This window comes from Vicia villosa, linkage group LG6 (assembly GCF_029867415.1).
Source record: "Vicia villosa cultivar HV-30 ecotype Madison, WI linkage group LG6, Vvil1.0, whole genome shotgun sequence".
Taxonomy (NCBI): domain Eukaryota; kingdom Viridiplantae; phylum Streptophyta; class Magnoliopsida; order Fabales; family Fabaceae; genus Vicia; species Vicia villosa.
In genome coordinates, this window is record NC_081185.1 from 97,114,919 (window position 1) to 97,131,555 (window position 16,637).

Consider the following 16,637-nt stretch of genomic DNA (forward strand, 5'->3'; position numbering starts at 1 on the left):
GCTACAAAACCAACTGTGACTACCAATGCCCTGCGGCAGCACTTTCATCGAAGCCGAATTGAGACTAACCTTCATCCACTCTGCTTTTATATATCTACGCCAAATTTGGCTTTTAGCAGCACATCTACGAAAGCGCTTTTAGGAAAAAGCGCTGCTATAGGTTTCGCGAAAAACAAAACTAAAAAACAAGGGAAAAAAGCGCTGTTATAAAGATTAAAAGCGCTGCTATAGGGTAAGATATGAAAGCGCTTTTAAAAGCGCTGTGGTAGCTTATTTAAAATTAAATTTTTTAAAACAATAGTAACAACTGTTCGATCCACTGTGTCGACATTTTTATGATTTTAGTGTAACTACAAATCTAAAGGTTATTACTATTATTTTATTATTTTAAAATATAACAAAAAATTACTCCCTATTTTTTTGTTTCATATTGAAACTCAATCCTCACGATATTCACCTCTCATTCAATTCTGACTTCTCTCACCTCTATCAAAACTCAAATCCTCATGTTTATGAGTTTATCCTTCTCTTCAACAAACCACACTTAGATTCTTTTATCCAATTTTAGGGTTAGGATTTCTCAATACCTTCTTTGCGAAACCTGACCTTCTCCGTGCACCAAGAGACCACCGTGTCTCCAAAACTCTACAGCTACCAGGATTATTGAGCTTGAATCCTCTTTGGAGATAGATAAAAGAAAAAGTCTCAAAAGGAGGTTACCACTGTTGCGGCGAAGATGAAGTCCCGTGCTGATGAGGTTTTGGGATCCCTTCTTCATTTTCACTGTAATTCAACCACGCCTCTGATTCACCCTCCTTCCTCCTTGCGATGGATTCCGTATCGAAAGCCAGAGAACTCTGTATGTATCCTCTCTCTTTCTCTTCATTCGTTATCAACCCTCTTTCTATTCGATTTTAGGGTTTCTACTACGAGCAATTTGATTTTTTATTAACTTTTTTCTGTGCCCTAAATTTTGATTTCGCATCTTTAGGTACCCGTATGTAACTGAATCTTGTGTCGTTGCTATCAAATTCAAAGATGGGATTCTTATGGCTGCTGATATGGGAGGTTTGTTTGATGCTAAATCTCTCTTAACTTCACCTGAAAATTTCTTTTTTAGGGTTTTACTTTTAGGGGTTTTCTTCTGATTTGTTTAAAACAGCATCTTTGCGAAGTTTGTTGAAAGGTTTAAGTATTTGTGTTACTCTGTATGTGCTATCAATGGTGTTTGATGGATGGAATGACCTAATGGTGTAGGTTCTTATGGATCTACTTTGCGTTACAAGATTGTTGAGCGTTTGAAGCCTATTGGAAAGCACTTCCTTCTTAGTGCTAGTGGGGAAATAAGTGACTTTAAGAGATTATGCGCTACCTTGATGAACTCATGTGAGTAATTTGGTTCAAGTAAAATATTAAACGATTGTCTCAAATAAGAGAAACAGAGAAGGGTGTGATTAGTTAATTGTTCTGCAATTAGTTTCATTTTATTTGGTTGGCTGATTTAGCTACTTCTTTTTAAACTCCGTAAAAGACTCCATCTGTATATTGTGACCTTGAATTTGATATTTTCAAAGTACTACTACTTTCCTGTATAACTGTTGCTTTTGACTGCTGCAGCCTTAATGACAACATTTGTGTGACTGCTGTTGCTATAGGGGTATGCCTTGATTGTCTTGCCATTTGTGTATGATTTTTGTTTGTTGAGTTACCTGTATGTATGATTTTGTTTGTTGTGTTTGTGTATCTTATTCAGTTTAACAAGATTGGCATTAATTACGAGGACAACCATGTGGCAAAAAAGCATGCTCAAATTCATATGGCACTAGAACTGCTTCTGAACTTGAATTTTTATTTGAAAAATGTATGTTGCACTGCCATTTTCTCTGAGAAGCATGCATGATTGTGGTATATTGTTTTTTATTAACCACTAATGTTTAATAAGGTATAATTTAGACTCTAAATATGCAAATAATTATACATTCATTGTCTTGAATGGACTTGTTACTATATTGACTTGTTGAATAAAAGAAGCATCCAGCAAACAAATGATTTTTTCTATGATGAGATTTATAAGTATTATTTTGATTTCCCCTGCTATTTCTTGGTCCCTGTATGCCTAAATCAGTGTAGAATCCACGCTTGTTCCAGCCAACAAAATAATAATTCTTTTAACATAATTTATGATCTTACTCTAAATTGAACTAATTGGAAATTTATATTATAGATGACAAATAAGTTGCAAAAAAAAAGTGAACATTTTGATTAATCCTGACTCTTCTTTCTACTTTGTGCAGATTCAAAATGTTAATACAAGGCGATGCTTAAGTGAGCTTCCCTCATTTTTGTCTCCAATATTTGAAAGAATATCATCATGCCCAACTTTCAAGAATGTTGACTCTGATAGCATAGTTTTGGAACAACTTAAGGTATGATAACTCACTACTAAACTAAATCTCAATGAATTTTAATCTAGTGATAAAAAGTTTGTCTTATTTGTTCATTTGTGAGTTATTATTATTTTACTCTAACGCATGTGTTGAGTTGTTATCACTGTCTCTTTATGTTTGAGGTGAGTTCTAATTTTAAGCCAACTAACCTCAAAATTTGATATATATATATATATATATATATATATATATATATATATATATATATATATATATATATATATATATATATATATATATATATATATATATATATACACTAACACACTTTCTAAACACTTAATTGTATTATTGGTTGAAATTTATATGAATTCAACTATGCCAAGACTCGTTATTAAAGAGACGAGACTATTAGCTGAATTTTATGTGAATTGTACTATATTAGTATGGTTGTGAAAATGATGTTTGTATTGGAGGAGAATTGGAGGAGAATGAATTTGAAGAAAGTGGCTAAGGTAAAATGTTAACATACATAAGACTCATAGCACATTGGTCTATGAAGAATCATCTCTTATTTATACTAAAAAAAAAAGCTTATATGATTGTTGAGAAATGGATTCTGAAAGCATAATAATGTTGCCACGTGTCAATTTTGTGTTGATTAAAAGTAATAAGGATGTGAGGTGTCAAGGATACGATTGGAGGCTTTTAAAAGCACTTTTGGTTTTTGAGGTTTAGCAAATTTTGGTTTATACGCCATTATTTTTCTTTGTATTTATTAGAATGTTCACTTTTGTTATGGTCCCTCTTGTAATACATTCTTGGTTGGTTTTCTCTTCCTATACTTCAATACAATATACATTTTCTATTATTGTCTCCCCCATATATTCCTATATCCGTGAATCTTATGTTTACAGAAAATTCCAAATCACTTCATGAGGTATAATGTATCTAAAAAATCTAAGGTACTTGTTTCTGCCAAGCTTCTATAATTATCACAATCTTCATCGGTAGTTAATGGACCAGGTTTTCTTTGTAGACTTTTAGTGTAAAGTTATTGATTCTTTTTTGTCACTAATTTATAATTTTATTTTATGTTGGTAGTTGGCCAACTTTTAGATGTTTGGTGAAAAGTATATATACAACCATCAGAAATGAACACGAACACGGCATGTTCGGGGCTGGTGTCGTAATGACATTTTTTAGAGATGAGTACTTTGAATGTAGTAGCTAACTTGCTTAGGTTGATTTGAATCTGCTCCTTGAGTGGTATATATTTTACTCTGTATGCCTCCATGAGTGATCCGAACTGTCATGCTTTGTTGGCTTCGGGACTGACTTGTGTATGAACGTATGTGTGCAGAGTTGAGGATGTTTTTGTGAATAGCTCAGTTTGAGGAGTTGTTACAAGTTGGAATGAGTTGGTTAAATCAGTTTTTTTTTGTGCAGGTGGTTTTTCCTAGGAAAGAGATGGTTTGTCCGCGTGCAGGTTCGTAATTACAAGGCTTCGGCGATACTGATTGCGTGTGGTCATGAATTGTATGCGTGTTGCAGCATTACACAGATGATACTTCAAGCTTGGTTTCTTATCCTTGAAAAGAGAATCATGTAGCTTTTTTGTATCATCATTCATGGCACAGTAATAGATTAATGGCTGTGTTGTGTTACATGGAAATGAATTACACAATTTTGTGTTAATGGCTGTGTTATGATTCATGATGTTATCATATATTCATAATTTTTTTTTATTTTTTATTTTACTTTTATTATTCTATCCTTTCTCTCAATAGGAGTATCAGTGTATTATTTTAAAATTCTGTGATGACACGAAAACACTTTGGTGTAGCTTAGGTTAGGTTCTGGAAAAAGATAAGGAAAAAACGTAAAAGATAAAAAATAAAAAAGAAAGCATAAAACATAAAAAAAAAGTGCAACCTACGAAAGCGCTTCTGGAAAAAGCGCTGCTATAGGGGGGCTACGAGAGCGCTTTTTTGGATAAAAGAACTGCTATAGGGGTGGCTACGAGAGCGTTTTTTTGGAAAAAGCGCTGCTATAGGGGAGACAACGAGAGCGCTTTTCTGGAAAAAGCGCTGCTATAGGGGACACTACGAGAGCGCTTTTCTAGAAAAAGCGCTGCTATAGGGGGGGCTACGAGAGCGCTTTTGGAGTTTCAAAAGCGCTGTCGTTACCTACGGCAGCGCTAGCTTTGACAGCGCTTTTAAGCGCTCTAAAAGACCAAAATAAGCGCTGTCGTAGGTCTTTTATGGCATAGTAACACAGTTGTCAATTTATTATTACAACACAATATAATAAAACCAAGTACAGTGTAGAGTATTATGACTCTACATCATATGATGCTATTTTATTATATTTTATCTATGATGTAACCCATTTTAACACATCTTGTTGCTACTTTCCATTACTTGCTCAACTCACCTTTAAACTGCTACATGTTTCATTGTCCTTCAGGATTAAAAGCAAAAACACAATTTCTATTATATTGTTATACAACACAAAAAGGGATGCAAGTGCTACACAATCTTTGAATTAATATGAATTATATTATAAAGCTTAAAATTTTATGATAGTAATATTATAATAGTAATATTATAATAAATATGATTTTCATTTGAAGATATTTTTTAATAAAAATAAAATATCTTTATAAAATAATAATAATAATTTGTTAGTTTAAAAAATCATAAATTTTAAACAATTGAGTAAAATTGTTAGATAAATATTGAATAATAACGATAACATGAAATTATTGATCAAAATATTGAATAATAACGATAACATGAAATTATTGATCAAAATATTAAAAAATAATGAAAATATGAAATTAATGATTAAAATATTGAATAATAACATAAACATGAAATTGCTGATGAAAATATTGAATATTAACGAGAAAATGAAGTTACTGATCAAAATATTAAATATTAACGAGAACATGAAGTTACTGATCAAAATATTGAATATTAACGGGAACATGAATTACTGATCAGAATATTGAATATTCACGAAAACATAAAGTTACTGATAAAATGTTGCATATTAACGGGAACATGAAGTTACTGATCAAAATATTGAATATTAACGGGGGAATATGAAATCACTAATCAAAATATTAAATATTCATATAAACATGAAATTACTGATCAAGATATTGAATATTAAAGGACACATGAAGTTACTGATCAAAATATTTTCACATTAATTATGCATTCAATTAACAATGGTGACATTAAAGCATACCACACTATGTAATACTACACTTATTTATTTAATTAATATAATAATAAGTAATTTCTATTGTATAACTATCATTCAATACATTCTATTAAAGAACAAAGATTCACACAATTGATGATTCTTTGTTTTTGAATAGATTTTGTGAATGTGTTGTGTAGTTTTTTGTTTAATATATAAATTAAAGAACAAAGATTCACACCACTGATGATTAAAGCATGAGGCAAAATAAACGTGCGTACCATATTTGTATCTGAGCGGACACACGAGTACACTAATACTTATGCGAACGCACGAGTAACAATTCAGTACTGTGCGAACTCACGGAGTATTACATTTTTTGTACAATTAAAGAAAATAAAAATAATGTATGAATCCAAATGCGAGAAAAATGAGTAGTTTTTAAATTATTTTGAAATCATTTTTAATTTATTATACAATATTTTTAACAGAATATTTGAAAAATAATTTTGATAAAACAATTTTATTTTTTATAAATATTTTTTTCTTTTAAAAATAATCAACTCTTTTGATAAAATAAAGTTATTTGAAAAAAGTGTGCGTATCACGTTAGTACCCGTGTGAATGCACGGGCAACACACTAGTACTGTATGAAAGCAAGTGAAACACACCAGTACCGTGTGAACACACGGTTAACACACCAGTACCGTATGAACGCACGTGTAACACACCCGTACCGTGTGAATTCACGGATAATCATACCAGTATCCGTTCAAACGTACGGGTTTTAACATTTTGGAAAAATTTTTAGTCCTGTAACTTTAGGTCGGGGTTCATTTTGGTTTCTCAATTTAAAAAAAGATTATTTTAGTCCTTTAACATTTTAAAACGTGTCACGTTAATCCTTTCCGTCCAAATTTCATTAATGACGTCAATTATTTGCTGACATGTAACCTTAGCAACAAAAAAAACAGACGTTATATGTTTTTCCTGAATTTCAATTTAATTCTTCGTCTTCTTCCCCAAAACTATTTAAACCTAACATCAATTTTTTGAATATGGATTTCACATGGTGGTTTTTTATTTCCTAATAAATAATTTGTCAAATTTTTGAAATAGTGCTGCATAGGATTCAGAGATGAGCTCAGAATGGTGAGGCAGAACAAAATCGTCGTCGTTGGCATGTTAAAATAAAATAGGAATGGATGTCTTTGGTAGGGGTGGACAAACGGTGACCACCCGCCGGAAACCGACCGTTCCGATCCAATCTTTGAGACACGGTTCGGGTTGAGGCGGTTGACGGATTGCATCGGAAAGTAGAAATGGGTTCTTGCGGGCTTGTGCGGTCGGATTCGGAGATTGGTTTTGGGCCCGTCGGAAACCGAATCCGACCGAATCTAAGGATCTAGGCCCAATATAATCCTAACCCAACCCATTTATTTCCTTGTTACGACTATAATCCAGCCCAATTTTGATTGAGAGTAGTATATATTTTAGTGTCTCTAATGTTTTAACCCTAGCCTTTGTATCAAACTTGTAGCGCCTCCTTCTCAGAGCTTTGTGCCGTTTCTTCTCAGAGCGTTGTGCCGTTTTTGTAAACTCGGTTTTTTGAGGCGAACTGACTCCTTGCTCTTTTTTGTTTACTTTGATTTTTTATATTTTTTTATTTTTTGCAAGAGTCTCCACCGACTTTTATTTTATCCAAAAAGGAAAGGCATAAAAGAACAGGAAAGACCTTTTGACAGATTTTGGGTTCGGGGGGTTGGTTATACAAAGGGAAGGTTTTAAGCACCCTTTGTATCCATGGTTATCCATGGGCTCTTAGTTTTGCTTAGATCACTTTTGCTCTTGTTTGATTTTTAAAATAAGCTCGGCAAGACATTAAGCCTTGTGCCTACATACCTCCTCGGTGCAATGGAGAAGTCAGAGCTAATGTAGTTCCGCTTAAAAGGAAAAATGGTTTTAAAAAAAAACGAATAAACACTTTATCATCGTCGGAGAGAAATACTCGGCCATTGATCTTGAGCATGAGAACAAATGAGTTCTTTGCATCGCTAATGAAAGAAGGGCTCCAACTCGGATAAAATCAACGAGTATGCCACTAGCTCTCTCACGCAGAAAAGATCTCATTATATCAATCAATTTCAAAATCGTGGGGTATCGCAACTCACTAAAATAATTAATCGTGTCTAAACTTTTGCAGAAAAGCCACTAAGGGCAAAAGACATTTTTAAGAAAGGTTTTAAAAAAAAGGTTTTACAAACATAAGAAGATTTTGGAAAAAAAGGAAGAAGATTTTTGAAAATATAAGAAGTGGAGGAGATGAAGAGGCTAACCTAGTGCATAAAATAAAAGTTTAAGGAGAGAATGATCTGACCAAAATAAGAAACCAACAGTTGACCGACGCATTACCACTTGGGGATCCAGATGAACTTATTATCTTTAGCACCACTTTGCATTAAGCACATTAAAATTTTGATGAAAATCGGGCAGAGTAACGGCTGTTTTCGGGTAAAATCCTTATCTCAATGCCTTGGAATTAACCATCAAGGACTTTCAAGGAAATACCTGTATACGCAAACAGACAACAATCCAATGCCAGACAGAACAACCACAGAGTAATAACAGAATAAGGGTCCAGAGGCACTAAGTCCATAAGTCCGAATCTCCAAAATGCTAGGGATAGTAACCAGTAGTCCAAGAGAGAACCTTAAGCGTTTTTTTTTAGATTTTTGTTGTTTATTAGTGTTTTAGCATAAAAGTAAAGTATGGTCCAAGTGGACAAAAAGAAAATAGCGGAAACATAAACATAGCGTCCAAATGGACAAAGAGAAAATAGCGGAATATAAACGTCCAAATGGACAAAGAGAAAATAGCGGAAACATAAATAATATGTCCAAGTGGACAAAGAAAAATAGCAGAAATATAAATAATACGTCCAAGTGGACAAAGAAAAAATAGCAGAAATATAAATAATATGTCCAAATGGACAAAGAAAAAATAGCAGAAATATAAATAATATGTCCAAATGGACAAAGAAAAAATGACAGAAATATAAATAATATGTCCGAGTGGACAAAGAAAAAATAACAGAAATATAAATAATATGTCCGAGTGGACAAAGAAAAAATAACATAAACATAAATAATATGTCCAAATGGACAAAGAAAAAATGACAAAAACATAAATAATATGTCTAAATGGACAAAGAAAAAAATGACAGAAACATAAATAATATGTCCAAATAGACAAAGAAAAAAAAATAACAAAAATATAAATAATATGTCCAAGTGGACAAAGAAAAAATAACAGAAATATAAATAATAAATAATAAAATAAAGCATAAAGCAAGAAATATAAAGAACAATATAATAAAATGCGGAATTTAAAGTCAATTGTTAGTATGTTAGCACGTGAATCATCTTGAAGCTAGTCAAGTATATTCACGATGTTAGTGAAGATCGATGGTGAGTGAATGATGATCTCGGATTTAAAATTAATGAAAATTTATCAGAAGCTTGATAGAATCATAGCGACTACACGATAAATTTCCAAAAGTCTTAAAACAACTGCATACAATCTCTGCCATATTTGATCTTTTATTCTGATTCGGGACAAAGGAAAAAGATAAGAAACAATATCAAATAATATATAAAAATAAATATAAAACAAATTAAACTTAATTCATTCTTTTTGTGATTTTTTTTGGAATTCATTTTAAGTTAATTAACAAGCTAATTAAACAAATAATTATACAAATAATTAAACTTAACAAGAAAAATATTATTTTATATGTCAAAAATTAGATTATAAAAAAATATAAACCTAAATCTAAAAGGAAAATATTTTTGGAGTTTTTTTGATTGGTTAAAAATAATTAAAAAGCAATATTTACATAATTACTAATTAATTAAGCAATATATATTAATTATGAAAAGAAATAAAATATTTTTATGTTAAAAATTAAATAAACATTTTATCAACTTAAAACTAAAATTAAAACATTTTTTTTTGAGAAATTGAAAATATGCATAAATATGGAGTTTTTAATTCATGAACTCCTAACACTACTACATATTAAAAATTACATTGTACTTACTCTATGATGTTCCAAGAGTGGAAAAGAGTGATTGAAATTGATTGAAAGTGGCTATTTGAATGAGCCTTGATTTTTACAAGTTTATTGAAACTTTTGGAAAATATAAAACTTATGCTATGGCTTTGGTGTTTGTTGTTGTGCTCTCCTCTTGTTTCTCCCTCCTTTTCCTCCTTCTTGAATGAAGAAAATGAAGTTCTATTTATAGGCAAAGAGTTTGATCTTGGAAGCCTTGCAAGTGGAAATTGTCATGATTGATTTTGTGGAAAAAATATGATAATGGAATATTTTCAATGAGTGTATTTCTTAACCATAGTTAAAACACTCAAGTATTATTCTCTTCAACCTTGCAATAATATATTTAAGCATCTTGAATTGGTCTTGATTGGCAACCATAAGCATCTTTGATAATATCTTTGAATTATCTCACTTTAATTAAACTTTAAATGAATAAAATTTAATTAAAATGAAATAAAAATGTCATGAATCATGGATGGGTCGTGGATGCCCTTTAAACATATGAGAATCAAGATTGAATCACAAAAGAATTTGCCTTTTTGAAAAAAAATCAAATTTTGGTCATTACTTGTTTCATGCATTTTTCCAAAAAAGGTCAACTTCATCAAGGCATATCTCCCTCAATTTTGATCCTATGAAAGTGTTCTTTAACTTTTTGGAAAGCCCAAGATGTCCTCTACAAGCCACTTTGGAAGCGTTTTTGAATTTGGAGAAGTTATTTTGATGATATGGGCTTTGACAAAAAACTGCTTTTTGTTGACTTTCAAAATGACCCGTAATGTTTTGGCTTATATCTCTTAGGCGGAAGCATTTCTTGACCTTGGTCCCAACATCAAAGTTGTAGAGAATTGAATTTCCTTGAGAATGAGCTTTGGTTGAAATTTTTCTGATAAATTATGAGAGAGTTATGGTCGGTCAAAGTTCAGTTGACTTTTAGCTAAAAAACTCTAATTTTGCAATTTTGAGTTTTGTCGATTTCTGAACTTTTCTTGATGAATTATGATCAACCATTGATCACATGATGAATCTTTTGAAAAAATATGGATGTTGACAAAAAATTGCATTTTTGACTGTCTGTTGACTTTTTGGTCAAACTGGTCGTCTGTTGACTGTTTGAGCTGTTGACTGTGCGTCTGAGCGAATCGAAGTTTGAAAATTTTTCTGGTGGTATTTTGAGACATATGGAGATCCATGAAATCCATTTGAGGTCTCAAAAACTCGTTCTTCTGAAAAAAAACAAAAACCCTAGTTAGGGACTGTTTGTGTAGGAGACAGTTAGGCGTACCTGATTTTTGTGCAGTGTTGAGTCTCTGTTGACCACGTGATTATCAGAAGACTTCTAGAACAAAATCTTGGAAATTTGAAGTGCAAAAAAATTGATTTGACTGATGGTACAAACACGGAGAATTGCGCTGATAGCGGGTTTGACTGGTAACTAGCTGTCCGGGTATTAACGTAACAGTTAAAGTGAAAATTCAACAGTTTAAAGTTAATTTTTTTCTTTTTTTGTTTTTGTTGTGTTAATGGTGAAAAATTTATTTACCTGAGCTGTTAGAAAAACACAAACATAATAAATAAATAAAATATACTGTACGCGAACGAAAATACCGATAATAACCTTGAAAAAAAATATTTAATGCACAGAAAAATAAATATTTAACACACATAATATTATCTTGATAATTAAACTACCGTACGACAGATAGTACAACATTTAATACTAACAGTACAAATATTACATAATATAATGAACAGTACGACAAATAAAATAAACGGTACACTATTTGAAAGCGACAGATACAACAAACTTTAAAAATGACGATTAATAATCCATGCTATGAACAACAGAAAATAGATGATCGGAAGTGTAACCATCGCAGGTCCGCATTTTTCAGGACTATGCAGACAGAAGAAGGACATGATCACCGTAAAAATAGTGATGACTATAAGAAAAAGTGTATCCATCCACTTTGCCATTTTTGCCGAGGAAGAAGAGAAAATAATTATGAGATAGAAGTTTGAGAAATTTGGGAGATGAGTGAAATTTGATGTGAGAATTTATGGAAAAAATGAGGAGTATTTATAGAGTGAAAAGAGAGAGATAGAGTCGTTGGGAGTGGAGTGTTACCGTTTTGAATAGTAGTAGGATTTGAAAAAAAGTATGGTAGGTTTTGAAAAGAAAAGGGGTGTAGAATAAAGCTAGGATTTGATTTGAAAGAAAGAGATTTGAAAAGAAAGGAAGATATTTGAAAAGAAAGAAAGAGATTTTGAAAGAATAATATAGTATAAAAATAAAAATTAGTGGGAAATAAAATCAATAATAATTTAATTGTTACCAGTACAATCTGAAACCCGGACTCCGCGCCTGCAAATTTTAATTCTGTACCAACTGCGTCAGCATTATTTATCTGAATATAAATCTAAAATAAACAGTGTATGAAGTGATAAACAGTATTTGGCGTTTATGTAGGAATAAATTTAACAGCGAACCAAAATACTGTATAAAAAATTCTAAAAATTGAGTATTCATAAAATCAGGATATTTATGAAATAAAAATCCAAGATTGTATAAAACTCCAAATTTTTAGACAGAAGTCTGTTGACTTCTCTTTTTTTTTTTTAAAAACGCAGGCAAATTTTGGGGTATAACAATAATGATCATAACACTTAGAAAATGATGGGATCTCAGAGGTCAAAAATTGGGGTGCAACAGATGCCCCTATTTAAGTTTCTTCTATCCGGAGATGTGAAGATTGTAAATCTTCGTTTCGACGTGATTGAAGAGACTTAAATATATATAAAAACACAATTTTTGAACCTGAGATGCAATGTAATGCTTATGATTATGAATGCATATGATTTCCACGAGATGGAAACAGGACACCACTGGGGAGAAGTAAACAGACTCCATTGGGGAAAAGGTATACGTCATCTAGGAATAGAATCAGACTTCACACAAGAAAGAAACAATTGACAAAAGCTTTCAAGATAAAACATGATTGAACTTTGAGAAGAGAATATCTGAGGCATACATGAATGTGGCTACATAAAATGAATATCAAGGTAAAACATGATTGGACAACATCAAATGACAATCAAGGTAAAACATGATTGGGCAACATCGAATGACAATCAAGGTAAAACATGATTGGGTAATCATCAACGGACAATCAAGGTAAAACATGATCACAGGTCCATCAAGGTAAAACATGATTGGATGTCATTAAGGATAATCAAGGTAAAACATGATTGGATAATCATCAAATGACAATCAAGGTAAAACATGATTGAAAAATACCAAATGACAATCAAGGTAAAACATGATTAGAGAATACCAAGTGACAATCAAGGTAAAACATGATTAGAGAACACCAAGGTCAATCATGGTAAAACATGATTTGAACTTTAAGAAGAAAATATCAAAAGCGTTTTAAGATAAACCATGAATGCAGCAGCATCAAACGACAATCAAGATAAAACATGATTGAACTCAGAGACATTCAAGAGTGACATTGAATGAGGTAATAACACTTTATTGGGAATTGGGACATCCATAGAAGCTTTGAATAAAACGTGACAAAGTTTTGAAAAATTTGTCAGAACAAACAAGACATATCATGAAGAATATCAGATAGATACAAACAAAACGAATCAAAAGGATAAATTTGTTTGGGTAGGTGCCAAGTAAGTTGGACTTTGATCTCAAGGTAAGATGCTGACAACAACAGGACCTTAGAAGAATGTAAATGAGCATGATTTTGTTTTTATGCATGATGTTAAAGTTTTCTATGCATGATGAATGCTCAATGCAATGTAGTTATTCATGACGACTAGGATTGACTCTTTTGTGAGGCAAGATTGGAGCTTTGATTCCTCAACACAGGAACTCTAAAAAAAATCCGCTTGGAAAGAAGATGCATGAACAAACTTCTTGTCACACTGATAACTGTATCAAACAAATGATCCTTTGAGAATAACTGATAAACTAGGCTTGAGTATTGCTGAAGAAGATTGCCCCTGATTGAATAATTGTTGCAAGTTAACTGATCATGGCTTCAGTTGAACTATGTTGGGGATGAACTGATCACGGATTCAACTCTTGAAATGAATGTTGGGAAGACTTGCCATAGTATACATCTTGAAGAGGATATTCTGATCAACAAATCTTGATTAAACATCTGAACAACAGGATCTTGAAGGAACGTGCCCCTGATAGGATCACTGATCAAGTTTCTCGACTGTTTGAACTTCCCAAAAGATAAGTACTTACTTTCAAATAAAGTGTTCATTCAAGAATGGTAATTTTAATGCAATGCTCAAAACATATTTTTGAAATCAAAATCACTTTGTAAAGAAAATGGAATCACTGGTTAAAACATAAAGGTTAAGACAATCAACGTGAAAGATAAAGCAAAGATATGGTATCAACATAAATGATTGGTAAATCTCTTGGGAGTCAGCTTACGCAACCTTGTTGTAGTATGCTTTCAAAATAAACCTTGCTTCAATTAGGGCTTTTGAAGGTTGTAACGTGGTCAGGTTCACGGTTTAAAAAAGCAAAAGGTATAAGGCTCAAAATTTTTGTAACCCACCCCATCTTCGTGATGATCTTCATTCCTAAACCCAGTTAATTCAAAATATGCATTCAGGTTCTAAGAGACTTCTGCAATTTTATCTGTTGTGATGATGATAGTTCACAAGCCAAGAAAACTTAGTGATGGCAGTCACTTCTTCCTTTTGATAGTCACAACATTTTGTGGTTTAAGAATTTATTGACTTATCTCTTTTTTTCTTTTTGATATCTCTAACTTTTGCTTGAGCTGTTTATTTTGAACTCACAGTCAACGGGATGCCTTAATTTTTGCCTAAGTCATTTTTTGATTTTGACTTAGCAGGCTTTTCTTTGATTTTCTTTTTTTGATACTTTTTTCCTGAAAGATAGTGACTACCTGCTTAATGATTATAATGACCCATCATTGGCTTTTGCTCGGCGTCTCCAACATTTCTTTGATGTAAGTGGAGGAAAGCTTGTGATTAAAACACTTGTTAAAAGGTGTATTGAATGATTCTCTTAAAATAGAATGCACAACCAAATTAACTGGGAACTACCCTGCCCCGGGTTAAAATGTGGGTTATTTCGTACAGAAAGAAACACCAACTTCTAGGCTCAAAGGGGTTGACGAGGGATTAACTTCCTTATTTCTCCAGTGTTTGGGAATTGAAACAATGCCTGTACATCGTCAGCAAAGTTTTATTTGAAAGCATACATTTCAACAACCTGGGTATTTCGTTGTCATCATCCTCCCTCCAATCTTTGCATAAAACACAAGTTTGATAGAGAAAGCAAAATAGAATTTTTTATTTTTTATTTTTTTTATTTTTTATTTTTTTTTTGTAAAAGAAGCATAAACATAGACATAGTAGATGAAAATGAATTCAAACATACGATGCTCATTTCATTAAAATCACCATTCATAAACAAACAAAGTCTAAAAGTAAACAGCACAATTAAGGAAATGCAAACAGTAGAGAAACATCTTTCTAAATCATGGTCTGCTGCCCCTTGATGGAAAGGACAATGAAAATCAGACCTAAAACCTTCTGGAAGTGGATTCCGAGGTGGAAGAATCAGCTCGATGGTAGACAGACAACTTCGAAGATGGAGACATACAAGGATAAGTTTCATGGATAAGCTGGATGTATGTATGCAAATGATGCATTTGTTGTTTATATTATTTGAGTTTCAAAGAACTTAAGATATTAATTTGCAAACATTCAAGCATTGCATTAAAGCATTGATTAGGTTATCATCAAAATCAATCATCCATTTTGATGGATTAGAGTTTTCACCCTATCAACACCCAAGATCCATTGAGTTTGATGAAACTTACGATGTTTACAAAAAAAGACCTTTGAGTTCATTGGAAATCAAAGGAAAAGATTTTTATGAATGTACGAATGCATGAATGCCACATATACAGAAATGGTAACACAAACATGGTGCACATAAGGTAGGTTCCAAAGTTCAACGTCACGAGCATGAGGTCAAAGAACCAAACATGGGATAGTACTAGGGTTTAATCACCTGCACAACATGTTCTACTGATACGTCAGAGTCCACATTCTTCTTTCGGATATTACCGGCTTGCACAACTGAACTTGTGAGCCAATAATATTCTCAAGAAAAACTCGTCTGAGTGTGGCTCTCCGCATGACAACTAATCCAAGTCTTCACCTGAATAGTTTTTGCGCCACAACCTAATAAGGCCAGGATGGGTTGGGGTTCTACGGCCAACTCAGCTTCTACAGTTCAATGAAAGCAATAATGTCTTCGCTACGAAACATGCTAAACATATATTACCAACAAGGAACCTCCACTGAGCGGAAGGATTCTCACGTACGCCTGTACATGACTATACCCTCCACCTAATTCTTATGTGTACTTAATCCGGGTTAGGATTTGTCCATAATGTACCTCAAGTGACGGAACCACACATATAGCATGAAATAACAAGTGTGTACAAAATAACCAAGTATAAGCAAATATTAAAGTGATCAAAAACTCTAAGGTAACCCCTCTTTTAAAAAGAAATTTTCAAATCCCCAGCAGAGTCGCCAGTTCTGTAAACTCGGTTTTTTTGGCAACGAACTGACTCCTTGCTCTTTTTTGTTTACTTTGATTTTTTATATTTTTTTATTTTTTGCAAGAGTCGCCACCGACTTTTATTTTATCCAAAAAGGAAAGGCATAAAAGAACAGGAAAGACCTTTTGACAGATTTTGGGTTCGGGGGGTTGGTTATACAAAGGGAAGGTTTTAAGCACCCTTTGTATCCATGGTTATCCATGGGCTCTTAGTTTTGCTTAGATCACTTTTGCTCTTGTTTGATTTTTAAAATAAGCTCGGCAAGACATTAAGCCTTGT

General features: G+C 32.5%; 1 protein-coding gene across 2 annotated transcripts; it reads left to right on the forward strand.

Annotated features, from left to right (window-relative positions):
* Positions 1-445: 445 nt before the first annotated feature.
* Positions 446-4,135, forward strand: LOC131611924 (uncharacterized). Of its 2 annotated transcripts, XM_058883752.1 has the most exons (7): positions 446-859; positions 992-1,068; positions 1,258-1,386; positions 1,618-1,657; positions 1,754-1,861; positions 2,295-2,426; positions 3,837-4,135. In XM_058883752.1, the coding sequence occupies exons 3-7, from the start codon at positions 1,364-1,366 to the stop codon at positions 3,882-3,884; spliced, it is 351 nt and encodes a 116-aa protein (XP_058739735.1). In that variant the 5' UTR covers positions 446-859; positions 992-1,068; positions 1,258-1,363; the 3' UTR covers positions 3,885-4,135. The 2 variants fall into 2 exon arrangements, 1 of the variants encoding a protein (XP_058739735.1); XR_009287233.1 differs by lacking the exons at positions 1,618-1,657; positions 1,754-1,861.
* Positions 4,136-16,637: the final 12,502 nt, after the last annotated feature.